Source organism: Oncorhynchus nerka, linkage group LG13 (genome assembly GCF_034236695.1).
Source record: "Oncorhynchus nerka isolate Pitt River linkage group LG13, Oner_Uvic_2.0, whole genome shotgun sequence".
In the NCBI taxonomy this organism is placed as follows: Eukaryota; Metazoa; Chordata; class Actinopteri; order Salmoniformes; family Salmonidae; genus Oncorhynchus; species Oncorhynchus nerka.
Genome location: NC_088408.1, coordinates 30356379 through 30383123, shown reverse-complemented (window position 1 = coordinate 30383123; position 26745 = coordinate 30356379). Strand labels below are relative to the sequence as shown.

The 26745-nt window shown below is 42.5% G+C and overlaps 1 protein-coding gene across 2 annotated transcripts; it reads right to left on the bottom strand.

Annotated features, from left to right (window-relative positions):
• Window positions 1-4265: 4265 nt before the first annotated feature.
• fez2b (fasciculation and elongation protein zeta 2b) lies at window positions 4266-26375 on the bottom strand. Of its 2 annotated transcripts, XM_029676581.2 has the most exons (9): window positions 25990-26375; window positions 16935-17043; window positions 13607-13723; window positions 13334-13475; window positions 11342-11607; window positions 9689-9769; window positions 8261-8336; window positions 8005-8070; window positions 4266-7340 (listed from the first exon to the last, which is right to left on the bottom strand). In XM_029676581.2, the coding sequence occupies exons 1-9, from the start codon at window positions 26289-26291 to the stop codon at window positions 7324-7326; spliced, it is 1176 nt and encodes a 391-aa protein (XP_029532441.1). In that variant the 5' UTR covers window positions 26292-26375; the 3' UTR covers window positions 4266-7323. The 2 variants fall into 2 exon arrangements, with proteins under 2 accessions (XP_029532441.1, XP_029532442.1); XM_029676582.2 differs by lacking the exon at window positions 9689-9769.
• Between the last annotated feature and the right edge of the window lie 370 nt (window positions 26376-26745).

The following is a 26745-nucleotide window of genomic DNA, read 5'->3' as shown; positions in this document are numbered from 1 at the left end:
ATACAGGCACGCTTCTCACACAGCCCTGGTCTCAAACCTAGGTTACAACCGGAGACCACTTGTAACCACGCCAGCCCATGACCTCATCTGGCTTCTTCCCCTGCGGGATTGTCTGAGACCAGCCACCCAGACTGCTGATGAAACTGTGGATTTGCACAAGCGAATCATTTCTGCACAAATTGTCAGAAACCATCTCAGGGAAGCTCATCTGCCTGCTTGTCGTCCAGGGTCTTGCCCTGACTCCAATTCGTCATTGTAACTACATGTGAGCAAATGTGAGCAACATTGTGAGCAAATGCTCACCTTCGATGGCCACTGGGACGCTGGAGAAGTGTGCTCTTCATGGATGAATCCCGGTTTCAACTGTAATAGGCAGATGGCAGACAGCGTGTATGGCGTTGTGTGGGTGAGTGGTTTGTTGATGTCAACATTGTGAACAGAGTGCCCCATGGTGGCAGTGGGGTTATGGTATGGGCAGGCTTAAGCTATGGATAAGAACACAATTGTATTTTATTGATGGCAATTTGAATGCACAGATACTGTGACGAGATCCTGAGGCCCATTGTCGTGCCATTCATCCACCTTATGTTTCAGCATGATAATGCATGGCCACATGTCGCAAGAATCTATACACAATTCCTGGAAGCTGAAAATGTCCCAGTTTTTCATGGCCTGCATATTCACCAGACATGTCACCCATTGAGCACGTTTGGGATGCTCTGGATTGGCGTGTACGACAGGGTGTTCCAGTTCCTGCCAATATCCAGCAACTTGGCACAGCCATTTAAGAGAAGTGGGACAACATTCCACAGGCCACAATCAACAGCCTGATCAACTCTATGCGAAGGAGATGTGTCGCGCTGCCTGAGGCAAATGGTGGTCACACCAGATATTGACTGGTTTTCTGATCCATGTCCCTACCTTTTTTAAAAAAGGTATCTGTGACCAAAAGATGCATATCTGTATTCCCAGTCATGTGAAATCCATAGATTAGGGCCTAATGAATTTATTTCAATTGACTGATTTCCTTATGTGAACTGTAACTCAGTAGAATCTTTGAAATTGATGCGCAAAGAATTTTAACAAACAAAGAACAGAAATGTCACAGCAGTGGGTTAGTAATAGATGGTCAGTCGCAGAAAAAGTACCCAACTGTCATACTTGAGTAAAAGATACCTGAATAGAAAATGACTCAAGTAAAAGTCAACTAGTAAAATACTACTTAAGTAAAAGTATTTGGTTTAAAATATACTTAAGTATAAAAAGAAAAGTTAATTGCTATAATATACTTAAGTATCAAAAGTAAAAATACAAATAATTTTAAATTCCTTTATATTAAGCAAATAAGGGGCAGACATCATTTACAAATGACGCAAGTGTGTTTAGTGAGTCCGCCAGATCAGAGGCAGTCTGAGATTTCCCACTTCCGAGTTTCAAGTTGTTTTGAACATGGCAGAAGTCATGCTAGATTGATAACATGGCCAATGTATTCAACCTTTTCTGGTCCATGGTTTTGCGTGTGAATGTTTATCCTTTAAAGCTCAGAAAAGATTTCAGACAGATTTTTTAAATCCTTAAAGCCAGACCTGGACCACACATCCTCTCCACCTAATAGCAGGCAGGGGAAGCAAAACAGTGATTGCTTTGCGGCGCTTGCAGTTAGTCATCGATTCCTTCCAAACCACTCGTTGAACTTGCGATTTCCGACTTGTGTAATGTTTATGTCCTATGGCCGATGAACACCGATACGTGTTATCTATAATTTCTCTTCATATAGTACCAAGGATTGAAAAGCATTTGCCAGTAGATTGTCGACGTGATTTATGATGACTGCTTGAGCCTATCACGGCGCAAATAGAGAAGATTACCAATGCCCACCCTTGTATTTTCGCATGCTGCACCGAGCTAGGCTGAAACACCTGCATTTTGGAGCTGCCTTACTCAAGAAAGAGATCATGTTTGTATGCAGCTTTATTCATTCAATTAATATATATATATATTTACATTGTTTGCAAACTGATATGTGACACGAATTAATACCAAATCAACATGAAAAACAGGCAAAAAGAAAATGATCATATATATTTTTAAGCTCTGCCCCACCTGCCCTGAATGACAGGTCGCCACTGCTTAGAACTATTCCTATTTGGCTATGACTGCAACGTTGTGCAGTTTGGTTTTACTGCTTCTTCACATCGAACTGATAAATGACTCACTTCAGATTGTCTAAGAAAATGACTTTTCTTGGGAGCCAGACAGACATAACTCTGGGACAGATGCATGAGTGCTTCCATGAAATAGGACTCCCGAGGAGGTAGAGGGCTGATGGAGAGAAGAGCTGCCCGTTACACTGAGAGAATAACATTTCATTTTTTCAATTAACAGTATTAAGGCATCCATTTATATTCAGATTTGTTCTTATAGCTACACTGACCTAACATAGAAAGAGAAGAGTATGCCATTTTTTTATTTTATATAAAACATATTTGTACATTGACTTCTGGTTTCCGAGCCGGTCACGGGTGCACCTCAGCCACACTCAAGGTACTAAACGATATCATAACCGCCATCGATAAAAGACAGTACTGTGCAGCCGTCTTCATCGACCTTGCCAAGGCCTTCGACTCTGTCAATCACCATATTCTTATCGGCAGACTCAGTAGCCTCGGTTTTTCGGATGACTGCCTTGCCTGGTTCACCAATTACTTTGCAGACAGAGTTCAGTGTGTCAAATCGGAGGGCATGCTGTCCGGTCCTCTGGCAGTCTCTATGGGGGTGCCACAGGGTTCAATTCTCGGGCCGACTCTTTTTTCTGTATATATCAATGATATTGCTCTTGCTGCGGGCGATTCCCTGATCCACCTCTACGCAGACGACACCATTCTATATACTTTCGTCCCATCATTGGACACTGTGCTATCTAACCTCCAAACGAGCTTCAATGCCATACAACACTCCTTCCGTGGCCTCCAACTGCTCTTAAACGCTAGTAAAACCAAATGCATGCTTTTCAACCGATCGTTGCCTGCACCCGCATGCCCGACTAGCATCACCACCCTGGATGGTTCCGACCTTGAATATGTGGACATCTACAAGTACCTAGGTGTCTGGCTAGACTGCAAACTCTCCTTCCAGACTCATATCAAACATCTCCAACCGAAAATCAAATCAAGAGTCGGCTTTCTATTCCGCAACAAAGCCTCCTTCACTCACGCCGCCAAGCTTACCCTAGTAAAACTGATTATCCTACCGATCCTTGACTTCGGCGATGTCATCTACAAAATGGCTTCCAACACTCTACTCAGCAAACTGGATGCAGTCTATCACAGTGCCATCCGTTTTGTCACTAAAGCACCTTATACCACCCACCACTGCGACTTGTATGCTCTAGTCGGCTGGCCTTCCTTCGCTACATATTCGTCGCCAGACCCACTGGCTCCAGGTCATCTACAAGTCCATGCTAGGTAAAGCTCCGCCTTATCTCAGTTCACTGGTCACGATGGCAACACCCATCCGTAGCACGCGCTCCAGCAGGTGTCTCACTGATCATCCCTAAAGCCAACACCTCATTTGGCCGCCTCTCGTTCCAGTACTCTGCTGTCTGTGACTGGAACGAATTGCAAAAATCGCTGAAGTTGGAGACTTTTATCTCCCTCACCAACTTCAAACATCAGCTATCTGAGCAGCTAACCGATCGCTGCAGCTGTACATAGTCTATTGGTAAATAGCCCACCCATTTTCACCTACCTCATCCCCATACCGTTTTATTTATTTACTTTTCTGCTCTTTTGCACACCAATATCTCTACCTGTACATGACCATCTGATCATTTATCACTCCAGTGTTAATCTGCAAAATTGTAAATATTCGCCTACCTCATGCCTTTTGCACACATTGTATTTAGACTCCCCCTTTTTTTCCCTACTGTGTTATTGACTTGTTAATTGTTTACTCCATGTGTAACTCTGTGTTGTCTGTTCACACTGCTATGCTTTATCTTGGCCAGGTCGCAGTTGCAAATGAGAACTTGTTCTCAACTAGCCTACCTGGTTAAATAAAGGTGAAATAAATAAATAAAAAATAAAATAAAAACTTGCTGTTGCTCTGCATGTAAGAATGCCTTTTGATAGATGCAATCTGTAAACAGAAAATGTGCAGAAACCTATTAAAAGTGTGGACCAATGTATTTTAATAGTAACTTTAAGTAGAGTAAAAAGGTGATTTAATACCAATTATTTATCATCATGGATGCACTTACAAACCAATAGTATGACACCAAAGTAAACATTATTTTATTTGAAATGAGTTCCAATGTAATTCTGGCACAAAACGTTTGTACCAATAGTCGATATGGTTTCAAAACAAACATTTACTGAATAAATGAATGTACATTAGTACCTCATGACAACAAGACAAGTAAACATAAAAACCCAAAATGGGGGAAGAAGTATATTGCATTAAAAATAAATGAGTAGATTCTATTATACAAAAGTTCTGGCATTTACAAAGGCAGCCTTATTTGTTGCTTGTGACTATATAAATATAAATCTCTAGATAAAGCGTGGATATACGCTGATATGGTCCCTCTATTTTAGGAGACATGCAACGAGGGGTGGGGCTTCAGCCTGAGTCGATAACCTTCTCTCATCTCCGTGACAACCCCATGCCGCTCCAAGACAACCAGAATAATACTAGTTCTCAACTCGACTAGTTTCAAGGAGTCCAAACCCCACCCAAGCTAGTATACATTTCAGTTCAGCTTAACTTTCTTATTACAATGTGGTTCAATGCTAAGGATCCCTTTAGTGTGACCTTAATCCTTATCATTCATTTGATTTATTTAGTAAAAGTAGATAAAGTGCATGCAGCACATGCTTGGGGCTCTGAATGCTTCTGAAGCTTGCTACAGTTGAAAGATAGTTACATATGATTCTGTACAGTACGTAGAGGTCTACTGGCTTCCCTTACTAAAGAAAGATGCCTTCTGAGACCCTCAACTAAAACCCAACATCTCTTCATAACATACACTTTGATACAGGGAAAAGAGAGCTTCCGTTAGACTCAATGATTCCTGCCAACTACATCAGACTTCTACTAGTGAGGACTGGCACTACCATTGACTTACAGCGGCCCACCTGGGATATCTAGTTGCTGTCTATAGGTGTCAGGCTGCCTTGGTACAGAGCTATTGCAAGCTGATGCTACAACGTCCACTTAGCTAGGTACTAGCCTATACTTGTCTGAAGCCTTATCACTGATGTTACTATATTACTACTCAGGCCTAGGACAGACAAAAACTACTAAATGGCTACTCAAGCTATAGGATGATGGGCTTGCTAATGCTTCAACATTATCCCCAAGCATGGCGTAACAACATCTACACTCTTCTTCCTAACAGGCTGCTGTAGAACCGATGCTCTGGGTGTACCTGAGAGTCGTGATAGACCAGACCTGATGGGCTTGTGTGTTATTGTAATTATTGTGCACTGAGCTTAGTTACTGCTGATGATTTGACAGGATTGTACAGAGGTGATATTATAGACAGTGCTGAAGGTTAGTGGTTGTGGATGTAGACAATGAGTTTTTGAAATATGTATGTTTGAAAAATCTCTCCTGCTTTTGTACAGAAACCTCTCTACATCCTTTAAATTGTCTACATAAGTGCATGCAACGATTTGGTGATCTACTACTGTTGCTAAGTCCACTAGACAAGACAAGATAACATGTCATCACTAGATCCCCAACATTTACACAACATCAAAGAGTTATTAGTTCTAAACACAACATGGCAGGATCAACTCACAGCAATTTAACCATTATTTTACATTCTAATATTATTGCTGTAACCCTTCACTTACTGTACTTTATAGAGGAGGTATGAGGCAAGTATACAGGGTGATGTCATGTGACATCCCTAGGAGGGGTCAGAGGTTGACGGCTAGTGTTTACATAACAATGGTGATGTCATAATAAGTGGCCACACACTGCTGGCAGTAAAAAGTCCCTCATCTCTCTAAAACCACAGAAAAATAAAAAGCTGTACAAGTTTGTTCTTTGTTACCTTCTTACTAACTTCTGTCATTTTTCCCTTTTTTGAGAAGTTATCACTTAAAAAAAAAAGTTCCATCTGTGCAATTTCACATTGTAGTATACAAACAATGCTTTATAATATTTGACCGATGTAGCTCGCTAATCCTATGTAGCAGCATGCAAAGACATGCACAACTTTTAAGGGGGTTTATGAAACATAAAACCTAAGAGATGGTGAAAACAAGGCTTCTGAAACCCACTAATCCCATGGTCTGTCAATCATTAATTGCTCTGAACCAATAGCTCTCTGATAAAGTGGCGAGCTCCCATTGGACTGATCCCGCCCTAGTTAGACTGGTTCAAGAAGCCTTATTTTCCCATCCCTCCTATATATACACACACACAGAGGGAATTAGCCAGTTTAACAGAGAAAAGATGCATCCCAATTGTCAAGTGACTTCTTCTCCTTGTCTCCTCACCCGAACCTTTAATGATGTGAAAAGGCAGGCAGGTGAATGTAGAGGAATTTGTTTTCCATCTCCAGTTCCTTCACATCAGTGCAAACGGAGGATAGAAGATGAGAACAGCAAGCCACTTTAGACAATGGAGAGTAATACTGCTAACATGCAGAGAAGACATTAAAACAAATGTTAGATATTAGCATTACAACATTAAAAAAAACATTTAAGATTACACGTAAAAGGTGAGAAGATTATAAGGTAAAACAGGCATTGAAATGTGAATCTCAAAAGGTTGCGGGAAAAGTTGTTGTGGAGAAAATAAATACTCCATCAGGAAGAGTCCACCTTATTAGGGGGGTGGGTGACTCCTTCCATTGGTATGTTCAAGAACTCTGCAGCTCCTGAGCGCAGGGCCAGCTTTAGCCTTTTGGGGGGCTCTAAGAGTGGCAAATTTGTTTCATGGGACCCCTCTTGATGACAGTCAGAAAAATGCATGTTTTAAAGATAATTTCCTGCAGTTCTACACATTTTGCCATGGGGCAGAGAGAACATTTAGCAATTTTCTACGAAAAATTCATGCAATTCTAGTTCTGCCATGGGGCAGAGAGATATTATTGCATTTCTACCCATTTTACCATGGGGTGAATCATTTCCTACAATTCATCACATTTTACCATGGCTTATGCCATGTTATTGATATCTGAGTGACTAACAAAATCAATGAGGGCCCCCTGGAGGTCAGGGACAGTAAGTTGAGTTCCTAAAAAATAAAAAGTGCTTATGCCTTGAGTGTGTTCAGAGTGTTGTAGAACAGGTGGCTCCTCCACTGGGTTTATGTGGGACACAGCACTGTAGGGACAAGAAGAACACCCAGAAAACAGCTGTCAACCTAAAATGATCTACCACAAGGAAGAGAGCAATTAAGAACGGATGGGGGGGTGAGCAAGAGCGTGTGTGTGAGTAGGAGGAGGGAGTGTGTGTAAGATAGAGGGTAAGTAAAGTAAGTACACCATAATCACAATCACAGCACAGGTACACTACACTACAGCACAGAGCCAGGGAAGGGGGCTGTCTCGGAGGTGTGTGAGAGCGGGCTCTCCACACATTGCGTGTGTGTGCGTTTCCTGTATGCATGTCATTGTGTGTGTGTGGCTCACAAACCTCCACCTCCACCTTTCTCATACTAGAACTAGCGACAGAGCAGCGCAGCAGAGGCGAGAAACAAGGAGGGTAAAGGTCAAGATGAAAGGCTCCGAAAAACCCTGCAGGCCTTCAGTGAACAAAGAACACACCCTCCTAATAACATGTGTCCTAACTGGACCCTTGTGTCCTGCAGCATCTTTCTCAGGCACTAGGTCATAGTGAGACTGTCAATCTAGACAAAAGCTCTGTTTTGAATGGGAGCAATGTTTCCTCAAAGTAATTGAGTACCTTTGAGAATGTACACCTTGTGTGGTAATGTGTGGTGTTTTGAACGGGAGTAATAGTTTTGTAACTGGTAGGGAGGGAGTACCTTTGAGAATGTAGTCTGTTAGGAGGCTGGGTACCTTCTCACTGTCCTCCCGCATGGCATGCAGAACTGCATGGAGGGAAGAGCAAAAAAAAAGATTTGGGATGAGTTACTATCATGGTCATAATAGGACATTTCTGTCTTCACATTACAGCTTTCATCAGTTGGCCTACAGTGACTTAAAAAGTTAACAGACAAAGTGTGGTTTGTAAAATAAACAATACAACGTTGTAATAAACAGGAACATGTCAGTACTCACTCTTGGTGAGGATCTGAAGGTCTTCCACAGAGGGGGAGCCAGAGTTCTTCTCATAGGGGATAACTGTGGTCAGATACTGAGAGCGAGAAACACACGTCACAACCACAGAATGAGAGGAGAGAGAGAACACGACACAGGAGAGAGGGAAGGCAAAGGATGGAGGGGGATAAAAAAAAAGGACAAAAATGTTGAACAGAAAGAAAAAGAAACTGCACCATGATAAAAGAGAAAGTTAAGAATTTTGATGCAAAACTCATCTGTAGTTCTGCCTGCTTGAACGACAAATAGCTCAGATACACATAAAAACATTAAATGACCCCGGGATTCGATAGAACGTCACTCAGTGATGCACAAATACGATATAACATTCAAAATGGGTGAATCTTAACTTTCAACTGGAACAACCAGCATTTGAACTACTTTGCAGACAACCATAATATCCATAAAAAATATTTTAAAAAATTACGCCGTGCGGCTGGGATCTTTCATCTCAGCACTTTACATTTATATCTCTGTTCAGTGTATGTTCGCTGACGGAATGTAATTTATGTCAGTAGATTTTCTGTATTCCTCAGAGGGGACACTAATTCAGAGAAGTTTAGGCAGTTAGACAAATTCCCTAAATTTGTCATTGTTCCCCTGTTAATGAAGTGTTCAAGCAATGTCAGTTGAGTTGAATCAAAAGATGACAGCACATGTTGATCATTGACATAAATGCGGAGGCCCGTTCTATTCATATGGCAGCACATGCGATCAGGCGCAAAGGAGGGGAGAAAATGTGCTTTTCAAACGGATATTAAACGAGACCTCGTCATTACGCTGGCCAATTATAGTCATCCAAAATTCCATGACTGTCACAATCCTAAACATTTACCATCACCCTTTGTATGAATTGTTGGAAGGCAAGAAACTGATTATTTGAGAGTGAGAGAGTCATTGGTCGACTCTGAGCCAATAATGAGTGAAAGTAAGTTGTGATTGGTTGGTGTGTGGCTGTAGGTGAGGTTTAAGGCCATTGGTTGGCTTTAGCTTGGTGGGAGACAACTGGGCATTAGTAATAGGAGGATGCTTGTTTGCAGGAAATAAGGAGTGCACACTACTGGATGATTCAGCATCCAGTTACAGCCAATCTCAAGGCTAAATGCTCAGTCAACAAGACAGGAAAAGGATAAGGGAAGAAAAGAACAAGTCATAAAAAGAGAAGGATATGAAAGCTGAGAAGGAGAGCTGCTTAATTTGTGTTTGATGGACAGAGAGAATGAGCCACAGGACGAGAGAGCAGAAAGGAGGGCTTGAGTTAAATTGAAAATGAAAGATGGTAAAATAAAGAGGACATGTGGTAAACACAGCAGCGGCAAAAGCTGTAGAGAAAAGAACTGTAAAGAAAAATGTCAAAAAAGATGAGGATAGCTAGAGAGAGAGGGGCACCTGTTTGTCCCCTCCTGTGATGCCGAAAGTTTGACGGAGGCCGTTCTGAATGACAGTGGACAGCCCTTCCATAGTGAAGAGCTAGAGGAAGGGAGAGGAGGGAGAGAACGCAAGAGAGATAAAACTACCAGAGAAAGAATGAGAAACCCTCCAAAAAGACATGAGAGCTCTAGAGAGCAGGAGAATAAGAAGAGGGGTATAGAACTGGATTCAACCTGCCATCGTTTCTGGTTCCGAAAAGGACAAATTATCCACACGGAAGTCCAACAGTTCAGATTGGACAAAAACAATGACAAGGTGAATTCAGACCTACAGGGTCGTTTATTTTACTGTCCAGTTTTCAGCTGGTATTTACAAAGACATATAACAAAGCCCAATAATTACAATGTAATGATGTAAATAAATACATTTTCACTATGTAAATAGCAGGCTAATAGTGGACTGTAGAATGAAGCAGAAGGAGAGACAGAAAGAGAGACCCAACAGGGTCTGCAGGGTGAGTGCAGAAGTTAGTACAGGACTACTGCAGGGTGTTGTTTTGCACTTCCAGGCATGTCTCTCATGCATTTCTTCTGTTTCCAGTGCATGCATCTAACCTGGTTTGTGCCTGTATAAATGGGCGTGTGCACAATACACTAACAGTGGTGTACAAAATGATTGACACCCTTGATAAAGATGAGTATTAATGACCATATAAAATAAATAATTAAAGTACTGAACTATATTGTATGCTCAAAAAATGTGGGAAATTATGTTATTTTATACTAATACAATTGCCCAGAGAAAGATTTTGTTTAGCAAGTCCATATTTTTCCTGAAAAAGGTAGGGGTCAAAATGATTGACCACCCAAAGATTCTTATAAAGTAGTCAAAAGTTTAGTATTTGGTTCCATATTCCTAGCAAACAACGACTACATCAAGCTTGTAACTCTACAGACTTGTTGGATGCATTTGCAGTTTGTTTTGGGTTTATTTTATTCTGATTATTTTGTGCCCAATAGAAATGAATGGTAAATAGACATGCTAAGATATCATTATCATTCATGATTATGCGTAATCATGGTAGCATCTACATTAATGTAGATGTGTTTAGAAACATATACTATTCTTATTTACAATACAATTGACTCCAAAATGACACAATACATTATTTACCATTAATTTAGGGGCGGCAGGTAGCCTCGTGGTTAGAGCGTTGGACTAGTAACCGAAAGGTTGCAAGATTGAATCCCCGAGCTGACAAGGTACTGTTCCTAGGCAATCATTGAAAATAAGAATTTGTTCTTAACTGACTTGCTTAGTTAAATAAAGTTCAAATATTGATGTAGTCATTGTGTGATAGAAATATGGGACCAAATACTAAACTTGTGACTACTTTATTTAGTCTTTGGGGGGTCATTTTGACCACTACATTTGAGTTAAAAAATTATGACTTGTTAAACAAAATCTACTTCTCTGAGCAATTGTATTAGCTCAGTACTTGCATTATTTATTTTATACAGTCAGTACTGCTCATCTTAATTAAGGGTGTCAATAATTTTAGACCCCACTGTATCTAGGCACGTATGTGCATCACAACGTGTATTATATGCATTTCAAATCATACAATACTATGTGTACGAATCTGTGTCTATCGGTGCCCATCTCGCTCACCGTCCCAGGGACATGTGTCCTGTCTGCCCTCTGAGCGCTGCCTGTGGGCCTGATCTTCTTCTTCTTGCGGAGCAGCTCACGGTGCTCCTTCTGCCGATTCTGCACGTCGATGAGCAGTGAGATGAAGCTGTTCTTCACCTCCTTCTCAAAGTCCAGCTCGTCCCTCAGGGCCAGGGCCTGGATCAGCTCCTCACTGTAGCGCCTGATGGCCGTCTCCACCTCCTCCAATGCCTCGCTCAGCTCTGAGACTGAAAGACGACGCAAGCCTGGGAGGAGGTAGGGACGAGAACATAAACATACTAACACATACTTATATAGAGCTTGACAAATTCCATGAACACATGGCAGGATAACACATCACATACTAACACATAATTACATGGTCAGTCCCAAACGTTTGCATTACAGCTTGATATGTTTTGCATTTAAAGTTACATAACAAGTAAGCAGTAATTGCTGTCCAGTTGTATGTAGTGTCTATTATGTAACAATGCTACTATGAGCCTGTATCTGCAGTCCAGTTGTATATACACTAAATATACAAAACATTTAAGAACACTTGCTCTTGCCCTGACAGACTGACTAGGTGAATCCAGGTGAAAGCTATGATCCCTATATCCTTCCTGTTTGGCCCTGTCCGGGGGTCTCATCGGATGGGGCCACAGTGTCTCCTGACCCCTCCTGTCTCAGCCTCCAGTATTTATGCTGCAGTAGTTTGTGTGTCGGGGGGGCTAGGGTCAGTTTGTTATATCTGGAGTACTTCTGCTGTCTTATCCGGTGTCCTGTGAGAATTTAAGTATGCTCGCTCTAATTCTCTCTTTCTCTCCTTCTTTCTTTCTCTCGTAGGACCTGAGCCCTAGGACCATGCCTCAGGACTACCTGGCATGATGACTCCTTGCTGTCCCCAGTCCACCTGGCCGTGGCAACACACACACACATAGCTTGTGTTAAGAGTGTGGCTTTGTAAGTAGTAGAGTGTGGTGAATTTGAGACGTGATAGAAAGAGAGCGAGTATGTATGTGTGTGTTGGTTGAACAACTGCTGCTCCAGTTTCAACTGTTCTGCCTGCGGCTATGGAACCCTGACCTGTTCACCGGGCGTGCTACCTGTCCCAGACCTGCTGTTTTCAACTCTCTAGAGACAGCAGGAGCGGTAGAGATACTCTTAATGATCGGCTATGAAAAGCCAACTGACATTTACTCCTGAGGTGCTGACTTGCTGCAACCTCGACAACTACTGTGATTATTATTATTTGACCATGCTGGTCATTTATGAACATTTGAACATCCTGGTCATGTTCTGTTATAATCTCCACCCGGCACAGCCAGAAGAGGACTGGCCACCCCTCATAGCCTGGCTCCTCTCTAGGTTTCTTCCTAGGTATTGGCCTTTCTAGGGAGTTTTTCCTAGCCACCGTGCTTCTACACCTGCATTGCTTGCTATTTGGGGTTTTAGGCTGGGTTTCGGTACAGCACTTTGAGATATCAGCTGATGTAAGAAGGGCTATATAAATATATTTGATTTTCATTTTTGATTTGATCCCTTAATGATGTCACCTGCTAAATCCACTTCAATCAGTGTAGATGAAGGGGAGGAGACACGTTAAAGAAGGATGTTTAAGCCTTGAGACATGGATTGTGTATGTGTGCCATTCAGAGTGTGAATGGACAAGACAAAATACTTAAGTGCCTTTGAACGGGTATGGTAGCAGGTGCCAGTCACACCGGTTTGTGTCAAGAACTGCAACACTGCTGCGTTTTTTGTGCTCAACAGTTTCCTGTGTATATCAAGAACGGCCCACCACCCAAAAGACATATAGCCAACTTGACAACTGTGGGAAGCATTGGAGTCAACATGGGCCAGCATCCCTTTTGGAACTTAAAGTTTGGTATACTCAGTATATATGTATGGGATGGGGTTGTGTAATACAGCTGCAGGGAGCTGTTTATACTTGAGCTGTTAGTGATTTGATGCGAGTTAGGAGTCACTCACGGTCCTCATAGCTGGTGTTGGAGCTGGAGCGTTTGAGGTTGCTGAGATCTTGGGAGAGCATGGACAGGTCTGACTGGGACGGGCTCTCATCATCCTCTGGGTCTGGAGACTCCTGCATCATCTCCTCAATCTCCTCGATCACCTGCAACACACACACACATAGCTTGTGTTAAGAGTGTGGCTTTGTAAGTAGTAGAGTGTGGTGAATTTGAGACGTGATAGAAAGAGAGCGAGTATGTATGTGTGTGTTGGTTATCAAGTGTGTGTGTGTACCTGTTCGGCAGTGAAGAGCGGCTCATCGTTGATGCAGGACACAATAATGGAGTGCATGTCCATCTGTTCCCTCAGCTCCTCATCGTCAGACAGGTCCAGAGGCATGTTGTCCAGCTTCTGTCCATCAGAGGAAGAGAGAGAGAAGAGGGCGAGAAGAGGGACGAAGAGAGAGATAGGGAGGGAGAGAGCAAAAAGGGAGATGAGTCAGCTTGGCTGAGTTAATGAACAGGTGTGCTGAGTGGGGGAATCAAATCAAATTTTTATTTGTCACATACACATGGTTAGCAGATGTTAATGCGAGTGTAGCGAAATGCTTGTGCTTCTAGTTCCGACAATGCAGTAATAACCAACAAGTAATCTAGATAACAATTCCAAAACTACTACCTTATAGACACAAGTGTAAGGGGATAAAGAATATGTACATAAAGATATATGAATGAGTGATGGTACAGAGCGGCATAGGCAAGATACAGTAGATGGTATTGAGTGCAGTATATACATATGAGATGAGTATGTAAACAAAGTGGCATAGTTAAAGTGGCTAGTGATACATGTATTAAATAAAGATGCAGTAGATGATATAGAGTACAGTATATACGTATACATATGAGATGAATAATGTAGGGTATGTAAACATTATATTAGGTAGCATTGTTTAAAGTGGCTAGTGATATATTTTACATCATTTCCCATCAATTCCCATTAATAAAGTGGCTGGAGTTGAGTCAGTGTGAGCTAACTCAATGTTAGTGGTGGCTGTTTAACAGTCTGATGGCCTTGAGATAGAAGCTGTTTTTCAGTCTCTCGGTCCCAGCTTTGATGCACCTGTACTGACCTCGCCTTCTGGATGATAGCGGGGTGAACAGGCAGTGGCTCGGGTGGTTGTTGTCCTTGATGATCTTTATGGCCTTCCTGTGACATCGGGTGGTGTAGGTGTCCTGGAGGGCAGGTAGTTTGCCCCCGATGATGCGTTGTGCAGACCTCACTACCCTCTGGAGAGCCTTATGGTTGTGGGCGGAGCAGTTGCCGTACCAGGCGGTGATACAGCCCGACAGGATTCTCTCGATTGTGCATCTGTAGAAGTTTGTGAGTGCTTTTGGTGACAAGCCGAATTTCTTCAGCCTCCTGAGGTTGAAGAGACGCTGCTGCGCCTTCTTCACGATGCCGTCTGTGTGGGTGGACCAATTCAGTTTGTCTATGATGTGTACGCCGAGGAACTTAAAACTTACTACCCTCTCCACTACTGTTCCATCGATGTGGATAGGGGGGTGTTCCCTCTGCTGTTTCCTGAAGTCCACAATCATCTCCTTAGTTTTGTTGACGTTGAGTGTGAGGTTATTTTCCTGACACCACACTCCGAGGGCCCTCACCTCCTCCCTGTAGGCCGTCTCGTCGTTGTTGGTAATCAAGCCTACCACTGTTGTGTCGTCCGCAAACTTGATGATTGAGTTGGAAGCGTGCATGGCCACGCAGTCGTGGGTGAACAGGGAGTACAGGAGAGGGCTCAGAACGCACCCTTGTGGGGTCCCAGTGTTGAGGATCAGCGGGGTGGAGATGTTGTTGCCTACCCTCACCACCTGGGGGCGGCCCGTCAGGAAGTCGAGTACCCAGTTGCACAGGGCGGGGTCGAGACCCAGGGTCTCGAGCTTGGAGGGCACTATGGTGTTAAATGCCCGAGCTGTAGTCGATGAACAGCATTCTCACATAGGTATTCCTCTTGTCCAGATGGGTTAGGGCAGTGTGCAGTGTGGTTGAGATTGCATCGTCTGTGGACCTATTTGGGCGGTAAGCAAATTGGAGTGGGTCTAGGGTGACAGGTAGGGTGGAGGTGATATGGTCCTTGACTAGTCTCTCAAAGCACTTCATGATGACGGAAGTGAGTGCTACGGGGCGGTAGTCGTTTAGCTCAGTTACCTTAGCTTTCTTGGGAACAGGAACAATGGTGGCCCTCTTGAAGCATGTGGGAACAACAGACTGGGATAGGGATTGATTGAATATGTCCGTAAACACACCAGCCAGCTGGTCTGTGCATGCTCTGAGGGCGCGGCTGGGGATGCCGTCTGGGCCTGCAGCCTTGCGAGGGTTGACACGTTTAAATGTTTTCCTCACGTCGGCTGCAGTGAAGGAGAGTCAGCATGTTTTAGTTGCGGGCCGTGTCAGTGGCACTGTATTGTCCTCAAAGCGGGCAAAAAAGTTATTTAGTCTGTCTGGGAGCAAGACATCCTGGTCCGTGACGGGGCTGGTTTTCTTTTTGTAATCCGTGATTGACTGTAGACCCTGCCACATACCTCTTGTGTCTGAGCCGTTGAATTGAGATTCTACTTTGTCTCTATACTGACGCTTAGCTTGTTTGATTGCCTTGCGGAGGGAATAGTTACACTGTTTGTATTCGGTCATGTTTCCGGTCACCTTGCCCTGATTAAAAGCAGTGGTTCGCGCTTTCAGTTTCACGCGAATGCTGCCATCAATCCACGGTTTCTGGTTTGGGAATGTTTTAATCGTTGCTATGGGAACGACATCTTCAACGCACGTTCTAATGAACTCGCTCACTGAATCAGCGTATTCGTCAATGTTGTTGTCTGACGCAATACGAAACATATCCCAGTCCACGTGATGGAAGCAGTCTTGGAGTGTGGAATCAGACTGGTCGGACCAGCGTTGAACAGACCTCAGCGCGGGAGCTTCTTGTTTTAGTTTCTGTCTGTAGGCAGGGATCAACAAAATGGAGTCGTGGTCAGCTTTTCCGAAAGGAGAGCGGGGCAGGGCCTTATATGCGTCGCAGAAGTTGAAATAGCAATGATCCAAGGTTTTTCCAGCCCTGGTTGCGCAATCGATATGCTGATAAAATTTAGGGAGTCTTGTTTTCAGATTAGCCTTGTTAAAATCCCCAGCTACAATAAATGCAGCCTCCGGATATATGGATTCAGTTTTCAAAGAGTCAAATAAAGTTAGTTCAGAGCCATCGATGTGTCTGCTTGGGGGGGGGATATATACGGCTGTGATTATAATCGAAGAGAATTCCCTTGGTAGATAATGCGGTCGACATTTACATTTGATTGTGAGGAATTCTAAATCAGGTGAACAGAAGGACTTGAGTTCCTGTATGTTGTTGTGGCCACACCACATCACGTTAACCATGAAGCATACGCCCCCGACCCTCTTCTTACCAGAAAGATGTTTTTTTCTGTCAGCGCGATGCGTGGAGAAACCAGCTGGCTGCACCGACTCCGATAGCGTCTGTGAATGTGTACAGTGTGGAGGTGCAGACCATGTGTGTAAGTGTTTGCCTATGGTTGTGGGCGTTAGCCTGTGGGTGTGTGTGTCTTACCCCCTGCTTGCAGAGGTTGAGTGTGGGGAGATGCAGGGAGCGAATGTGAGATGTCTTCCAGTCCACTGGCATCACGTTGCCATAGTTTTCTGTCAGAGCATTCCACACCCTGAGGGGGAGAACAAGAGAAAGAATGTGGAAGAGAAATGGTGAGAGGAATGAAGAGAAATGGGATGAGAAAGGAGAGAAAAAGAAGGAAGACAGAAAATGTTACACTGCACTTGAAACATTTCCCCAGTGACACAGCATTAGTTGGCAGTAGTGTGTCATCCTCTTTCCTCACCACCCACACACACCCCTCTTTCCCTGACGCAGCTCGCCTCTGCCTGATAAGAGCAGGAATCTAGCATTTTAATAGCCTAGACATTTTTTTTTATGCCAAATGTATTTTTTATGTCAATTCTCTCTCAAAAGGGCTTTGCGCTATACTATAGGAAATACAGAATACAATTTGTACATAGATCCCGCTACACAATGGGAGTGAACATGTGTAATGTGAGGATGAGTGTGTGTGTCTGACCAGGACTGCTGCGAGCGATGCGAGGATGGGCACTGTGAACCCAAGTGTCAGAAAGGTTTTGCATCAGAGAGTTTGTCACACACGTGTTCTTCATATAACTCCAGTCTCTCCATCCCTCTCTTACCAACAAAGAATCATTATCATCAACAACACACAGTTCAAGGACAGGTTCTCTAAATTGGGCAATGCTGGCAGGAAATGCTTTGGCCCTGCGGCTGTCACCCTGTGATTCAGGCATTACTATATTTTTAGGCCGTCAACAACAGACACGCACGCACACATGCAAGCCCTGCATAAACAAGAACAAGCACATAAAAGCCTCTATGTGGCCAGTGGCTCTCTGTGTATCTCCATGGGTAGTCCTACGCCAAGGAAAGTTGATCATGAAACTTTTCCCTAAAGCACATCGATATATGAACACACACACATTACTTCCGGTCTCCATGTCATCCTCGCTGTGCGTCTCTGCTTGGAGGTAGGTCATTAGCCAGCTACAGTAGAGCTTGTTAGTAGGCAAGGCACGTCCTCCAAAAAGGGCAGTCACTCATGAAAGGACTCCGCTGCCCTCAGTGCACTGCTCTTTCAGCCCTGCTAAGGCTTCTCTCCAAACTACCCCCTCCACCTTCCTCTCACCATCCTGAGCTCATTTTACTGTAAAAGAGTGCAGTGTTTCCCCCATATTATTTGGATGTGACTCAAGAGCAACTGAAGCAACATAGAAGACTGTCCATTTCAACTGACAATCTTTGTGTGTGCATCTGACTCTGTGTGTGTGTGTAGGCTTTTTATTTTTAAAGTTGTTTGTGCGGTTTGTTCTTCAGGTGCCCGAAATGTGAGAGAAAATATCCACAGGAACGTATTGTTTACCACTTGGTAGGAGGAACATCCCAGCTTCATTTCATTCGCTCTTCCGACTGCCCAACTCCTGGCGGAACCCTACATCACAGCCACTGACATCGTAGCACAGCAGGAGAGTGGTTTCATCACGGTAGCACATTGAGGTCAATTCATAGCAATTCATCTAAAATAATTAATAGACTTTAAATTTTTTTAAAACACTGTCATAGACGGACAAAATTAATATAGATGAAAGGAGAGTTCCTAACAAGTTCAGGAAGCCAATAAAGAGCTCTGTGAGACACAGCGATGGGGGCAGATGTTTTGATCAAGCGAGACCTTCAGAAAAAATGCACATTTATGTATTTTACAGATATAAGGAAGGTGAAATCTTATAGTTAGTCATGTTTATAATTTCAATATACTATATTTAGAAAGCAAATAAGTCATTTCAAGCCTTATCGATAGTTTTGTTGAATAGGAAATGCACAATATAAAATGTCATTTTCTTATTTGTATCATACTTGTACTGTGTACTTCAGCTTGTGTCCTCAAAAGTCAGTACACCTCAGCCTTTTATAAAAAAGATTTTAACCGTCCTGAGTATGCAGCATTACTAGGTATTGTTTATGGCCCTCTCATAATAAATCATTATTTGGGGGATTACATAGATTATATTTTTCATTACAATTAACTGGTTAATGGCTGTGATAGCAAAAAACTGAGGATGGATCAAATCAAATCAAATTTTATTTGTCACATACACATGGTTAGCAGATGTTAATGCGAGTGTAGCGAAATGGCTTGTGCTTCTAGTTCCGACAATGCAGTGATAACTAACAATTCCAAAACTACTGTCTTATACCCAGTGTAAGGGGATAAGGAATATGTACATAAGGATATATGAATGAGTGATGGTACAGAGCAGCATACAGTAGATGGTATCGAGTACAGTATATACATATGAGATGAGTATGTAGACAAAGTAAACAAAGTGGCATAGTTAAAGTGGCTAGTGATACATGTATTACATAAGGATGCAGTCGATGATGTAGAGTACAGTATATACGTATGCATATGAGATGAATAATGTAGGGTAAGTAACATTATATAAGGTAGCATTGTTTAAAGTGGCTAGTGATATATTTACATCATTTCCCATCAATTCCCATTATTAAAGCGGCTGGAGTTGGGTCAGTGTCAATGACAGTATGTTGGCAGCAGCCACTCAATGTTAGTGGTGGCTGTTTAACAGTCTGATGGCCTTGAGATAGAAGCTGTTTTTTCAGTCTCTCGGTCCCAGCTTTGATGCACCTGTACTGACCTCGCCTTCTGGATGATAGCGGGGTGAACAGGCAGTGGTTCGGGTGGTTGATGTCCTTGATGATCTTTATGGCCTTCCTGTAACATCGGGTGGTGTAGGTGTCCTGGAGGGCAGGTAGTTTGCCCCCGGTGATGCGTTGTGCAGACCTCACTACCCTCTGGAGAGCCTTACGGTTGAGGGCGGAGCAGTTGCCGTACCAGGCGGTGATACAGCCCGCCAGGATGCTCTCGATTGTGCATCTGTAGAAGTTTGTGAGTGCTTTTGGTGACAAGCCGAATTTCTTCAGCCTCCTGAGGTTGAAGAGGCGCTGCTGCGCCTTCTTCACGACGCTGTCAGTGTGAGTGGACCAATTCAGTTTGTCTGTGATGTGTATGCCGAGGAACTTAAAACTTGCTACCCTCTCCACTAGTGTTCCATCGATGTGGATAGGGGGGTGTTCCCTCTGCTGTTTCCTGAAGTCCACAATCATCTCCTTAGTTTTGTTGACGTTGAGTGTGAGGTTATTTTCCTGACACCACACTCCGAGGGCCCTCACCTCCTTCCTGTAGGCCGTCTCGTCGTTGTTGGTAATCAAGCCTACCACTGTTGTGTCGTCCGCAAACTTGATGATTGAGTTGGAGGCGTGCGTGGCCACGCAGTCGTGGGTGAACAGGGAGTACAGGAGAGGGCTCAGAACGCACCCTTGTGGGGCCCCCCGTGTTGAGGATCAGCGGGGAGGAGATGTTGTTGCCTACCCTCACCACCTGGGGGCGGCCCGTCAGGAAGTCCAGTACCCAGTTGCACAGGGCGGGGTCGAGACCCAGGGTCTCGAGCTTGATGACGAGCTTGGAGGGTACTATGGTGTTGAATGCCGAGCTGTAGTCGATGAACAGCATTCTCACATAGGTATTCCTCTTGTCCAGGTGGGTTAGGGCAGTGTGCAGTGTGGTTGAGATTGCATCGTCTGTGGACCTATTTGGGCGGTAAGCAAATTGGAGTGGGTCTAGGGTGTCAGGTAGGGTGGAGGTGATATGGTCCTTGACTAGTCTCTCAAAGCACTTCATGATGACGGAAGTGAGTGCTACGGGGCGGTAGTCGTTTAGCTCAGTTACCTTAGCTTTCTTGGGAACAGGAACAATGGTGGCCCTCTTGAAGCATGTGGGAACAGCAGACTGGTATAGGGATTGATTGAATATGTCCGTAAACACACCGGCCAGCTGGTCTGCGCATGCTCTGAGGGCGCGGCTGGGGATGCCGTCTGGGCCTGCAGCCTTGCGAAGGTTAACACGTTTAAATGTCTTACTCACCTCGGCTGCAGTGAAGGAGAGACCGCATGTTTTCGTTGCAGGCCGTGTCAGTGGCACTGTATTGTCCTCAAAGCGGGCAAAAAAATTATTTAGTCTGCCTGGGAGCAAGACATCCTGGTCCGTGACTGGGCTGGGTTTCTTCTTGTAGTCCGTGATTGACTGTAGACCCTGCCACATGCCTCTTGTGTCTGAGCCATTGAATTGAGATTCCACTTTGTCTCTGTACTGACGCTTAGCTTGTTTAATAGCCTTGCGGAGGGAATAGCTGCATTGTTTATATTCGGACATGTTACCAGACACCTTGCCCTGATTAAAAGCAGTGGTTCGCGCTTTCAGTTTCACGCGAATGCTGCCATCAATCCACGGTTTTCTGGTTTGGGAATGTTTTTATCGTTGCTATGGGAACGACATCTTCGACGCACGTTCTAATGAACTCGCACACCGAATCAGCGTATTCGTCAATATTTCCATCTGACGCAATACGAAACATGTCCCAGTCCACGTGATGGAAGCAGTCTTGGAGTGTGGAGTCAGCTTGGTCTGACCAGCGTTGGACAGACCTCAGTGTGGGAGCCTCTTGTTTTAGTTTCTGCCTGTAGGCAGGGATCAGCAAAAATGGAGTCGTGGTCAGCTTTTCCGAAAGGGGGGTCTTTCAAGATCAAGAACATTGTAGTTACTCCACAATACCAACCTAATTGACAGAATGAAAAGAAAGTCTGTAGAGAAAAAGAATATTCCAAAACATGCATTCTGTTTGCAACAAGGCACTAAAGTAATGCAACAAAAATGTGGCCAAGCAATTACCTTTGCCCTTTATACAAAGTGTTATGTTTGAGGCAAATCCAATACAACACAATACAATACAGAGTACCACTCTCCATATTTTCAAGCATAGTGGTGGCTGCATCATGCTGTGCGTATGCTTTTAATCGGTAAGGACTGGGGAGTTTTTCAGGATACATTTTTTTATGGAATAGAGCTAAGTACAGGCAAAATCCTAGAGGAAAACCTGGTTCGGTCTGCTTTCCACCAGACACTGGGAGATGAATTCACCTTTCAGCAGACCAATAACCTAAAACACAAGGCCAAAACTACACTGGAGTTGCTTAGCAAGAAGACAGTGAATGTTACCAAATGGCCTATTTACAGCATTGACTTCAATCTACTTGGAAATCTATGGCAACACTTGAAAATGGTTGACAAGCAATTTGAAAGAGCTTGAAGAATTATGAAAATAATAAATGGGTAAATGTTGCGCAATCCAGGTGTGAAAAGTTTAGAGACTTACCCAGAAAGACTTTTAGCTGTAATTGCTGCCAAAGGTGCTTCTACAAAGTACCGACTCAGGGGTGTGAATACTTATGTAAATGAGATATTTCTGTATTTCATTTTCAATAAACTTGCTAGAATTGAAGAAAAAAAACATGGTTTCACTTTATTATTATGGGGTATTATGTGTAGATTGGTAAGAAGAAAAAAATATTTTTAATCAATTTTGGATTCAGGCTGTAGTAACAAAATGTGTAATCTATGGTCAAGGGGTATGAGTCATTTCTGAAGGCACTGTATATGTTAATGTTAGTTTTATATTGGATGTTCAGTTCTCTCTCTTCAAAGGCTATTGAACCAAGCATGCCATCACAATGAAAAAAAAATGTTATTTGGATTCAGAATATTAAATGTTCATTGTGATGGCATGCTTGGTTCAATAGCTATTAACTAGAGAAAACCGAATATCCAATTTTATCTTGCTGCCAACAACCAAGCTTGGTCTCATAGGCTAGATGTAAAATAGTACATGTAAATCCTGGACACTTAAATTAGTATATGTTATGTTTGGTTACATAACACAGGTTACTTAATAACCCTTTTAGCTAACTCTTCCCCTAACCCAGCTAACGTTAGCCATCTAGATAACATTAGCATTACCCACTTAGCCACCTAACTAACGTTAGTAAATAACAAATTGTAATTTGTAAAATATAAGTTTTGCACATTTGTAACAGATTGTAGGTTTTGCAAATTCGTAACATAAGAATTGTCATTCGTAACATATTATACGAAATGGATTATGGACATCCACATACTAAATGGAGTCTCTCAAATTTACATACAGAATAATAAGAAATGCTCTGAGAGCAGGTTGAAGTACCACATACACACCATCGATCTAAACAGTAGGGTAAACAATACTTTCCTGGAGATATTTTGTCTCAACCAGTAGTTTAAATGTAATTCTATTCAAAATTCTGCCTTCTAGGGTACATTTACACGATTTTCAGAGATTCGTTTCAGGCTGTATATACCCATTAATTGTGTATTACTGCCAGATTAAATCAGACTAAGCTGAAGCGTGCCCTTTCAAAAACAATTACAAAGATTTACCTCTGTGTACCTCTGTCGAGAGCTTCAAGTTCTTCTGTGTCCAAATCACTAAAGCCTTAAAATGGTCCAAACACACACGCACAGTTGTGAAGAAGGTGTGAAAGCGCCTCTTCCCCCTCAGGAGGTTGAAAAAGTTAGCCATGGGCCCTCAAATTCTCAAAAAGCTACACATCTTGACTGGCTGCATCACTGCCTGGTATGGTAATAGTACCGCCCTCGATCGCAAGGCGCGGACAGCCCAGTAGATCACTGGGGCCGAGCTCCCTGCCATCCAGGATAAAGGTTGGCCGTTTAATCGGCCAATTTGGGACAATTTCAAGTTTTCATAACAATCGGTAACCGATTGTGTGGCAGGCTGACCACCTGTTACGCGAGTGCAGCAAGGAGCCAAGTTAAGTTGCTAGCTAGCATTAAACTTATTTTATAAAAAACAATCAATCTTCACAATCACTAGTTAACTACACATGGTTTATGATATTACTAGGTTAACCAGCTTGTCCTGCGTTGCATATAATCAATGCGGTGCCTGTTAATTTATCATCGAATCACAGCCTACTTCACCAAACAGGTGATGATTTAACAAATGCACAATTGTTGCACGAATGTACCTAACCATAAACATCAATGCCTTTCTTAAAATCAATACACAGAAGTATATATTTTGAAACCTGCATATTTAGTTAAGAAATTCATGTTGGCAGGCAATATTAACTTGGGAAATTGTGTCACTTCTCTTGCGTTCATTGCACGCAGAGTCAGGGTATATTGCAACAGTTTGGGCCACCTGGCTTGTTGCGAACAATTTGCCAGAATTTTACGTAATTATGACACAACATTGAAGGCTGTGCAATGTAACAGCAATATTTAGACTTAGGGTTTGCCACCAGTTCGATAAAATACGGAAGTATTTCACTGAAAGAATAAATGTTTTGTTTTTGAAATGACAGTTTTCCGGATTTGACCATATTAAATCAAATCAAATTTTATTTGTCACATACACATGGTTAGCAGATGTTAATGCGAGTGTAGCGAAATGCTTGTGCTTCTAGTTCCGACAATGCAGTAATAACCAACAAGTAATCTAGCTAACAATTCCAAAACTACTACCTTATAGACACAAGTGTAAGGGGATAAAGAATATGTACATAAAGATATATGAATGAGTGATGGTACAGAGCGGCATTGGCATATTAATGACCAAAGGCTCGTATTTATGTGTTAATTATAATTAAGTCTATGATTTGATATTTGATACAGCAGTCTCACTGAGTAGTGGTAGGCAGCAGCAGGCTCGTAAGCATTCATTTAAACTTTACTGCGTTTGCCAGCAGCTCTTAGCAATGCTTGAGGCACAGCACTGTTTATGACTTAAAGCCTATCAACTCCTGAGATTAGGCTGGCAATACTAAAGTGCCTACTAGAACATCCAATAGTCAAAGGTATATGAAATACAAAAATGGTATAGAGATAAATAATTGAGGCATCATAATTCCTAATTAACTACAACCTAAAACTTCTTAACTGCGAATATTGAAGAACTGGGAATACTGAACCACCAGCTTTCATATTTTCTGAGCAAGGAATTTAAACGTTAGCTTTTTTACAAGGCACATATTGCACTTTTACTTTCTTCTCCAACAATGTGTTTTTTCATTATTTAAACCAAATTGAGCATGTTTCATTATTTATTTGAGACTAAATAGATCTTATGTATTATATTAAGTTAAAATAAATGTATTCATTCAGTATTGTTGTAATTGTCATTATTACACACACACACACACACATATATATATATATATAAAAATATATATATTTTAAAAAGTAATAAAATCAGCCGATTATTCTGTATCGTCTTTTTTTGGTCCTCCAATAATCGGTATTGTTTGAAAAATCATAATCTGTCAACCTCTAATCCAGGACATCTATTTCAGGCGGTATGGCTCTTGAACGGCTTTCATCGCAAATCAACAAGACTGCTAAATAGCTACACAAACTATCGGAGTTAACTTTCTATCTTTATCGCAGTTTTAATTTTGATCACCAGGGCCCTACACACTCACTCACACATAATATGCACATTAGTCTACACACACGCACCCACTCACATAGAAGCTGCTGCTCTCTGTTTATATCCTGTCACCTTATATCATATCCAACTCCATCACGCCAGTATCGCTGACATTATAAATATGGTATTGGAACTGGGTATGTATATGTTAGTATGCTTACTTACTTTTTGCGTTCTTCATATTTCTCGTGTGTTTTTTCTAGTATTACATTGTTATTAATGATTGTATTGTTGAGTTTGCAAGAAAGTAATGTCACTGTGCATGTGACATGTGAAACTTTAACTATCAAGTTATTTACAAACTTCAATTGGGTAGCTAGCTGCTAGCTAACTTAGCTAGCTACTTTGAAAACACAGCTCAGCTAATGCATTTTAACTAACGTTACCTGCTAACAAACAACAAAACACTTAAGCTTATCTTGAAGTCCTTATTTCCTAAGTTATCTTTACAGGTTTACATGCATTCCAAATAACATTGGCTAACTAGCTAACACTAACAACCCTTTTGTAAAATGGCTAGCTAGCAGCAGGTTCACATTAGCAATGGTATGCTAACTAACTAGCTTGAGATTGTAGACAAACTATAAATGCTTAACTGATAAAAAAGTAGTAGCTACAAAATTCACACTCACTCGTCGTCTTTGAGGAGATTATCTTCGGTGATAGGTTTAATAGGGGCTATGTTTTCAGTCTTGGTGTTGTAATTTCGAAAGCAAACTGTCAGCTTCTCATCGAAGTCGTGGACAAGGTCCTCCATTGATGTGAAGCTGCATATATCCCCGGAGAAGCTGTCGAGGTCTGAGAAATCATCCACCAGTCCCGCATCAGCCATGTTCGAGTTCAGCTGGTCCAGTCGGTTCGGCGACCCGGAGGCCGCCTTGAATTCATTGAAATCCTGCCAGTCTTCGTCGAAGTGGGCTAACGGCGCCGCCATGACTGATGCAGGGACACGATTCGGCTGCGCAAACCCTGGATGGTATTCTATCCTCCGCGATATGGCAATGATGAACGGGGAGACTAGAATGTGGAAGCTCTCTGACTCTGCCGCTGCTGACGTCACGCGTGGTGGGACTCCATCCTCTACGAAGGAAGATCAAAACATGGTTTTGAACGTGTTTCAGAGTTTAAAAAAAATTTGAACTAAGCAATTGTACCATTTCATCTTCGAGTATGTGTGAATGTGGTCAGTAGCGTACAGGATTCTCAGTTAAAACGCACATTTGGCATATTTCCCTATTGTTGCAAACTGCAGGTAAAGGTCAAACAAGGGAATAATTGTTGGATATTGTATTGACTTGGGTATTTAGGCTTTGAACCATAGACTGGGTTATTGTATGTAGGCTATGTTATGGAAAAATAAATAAAAAATACTGTGGAAAATGTTATTG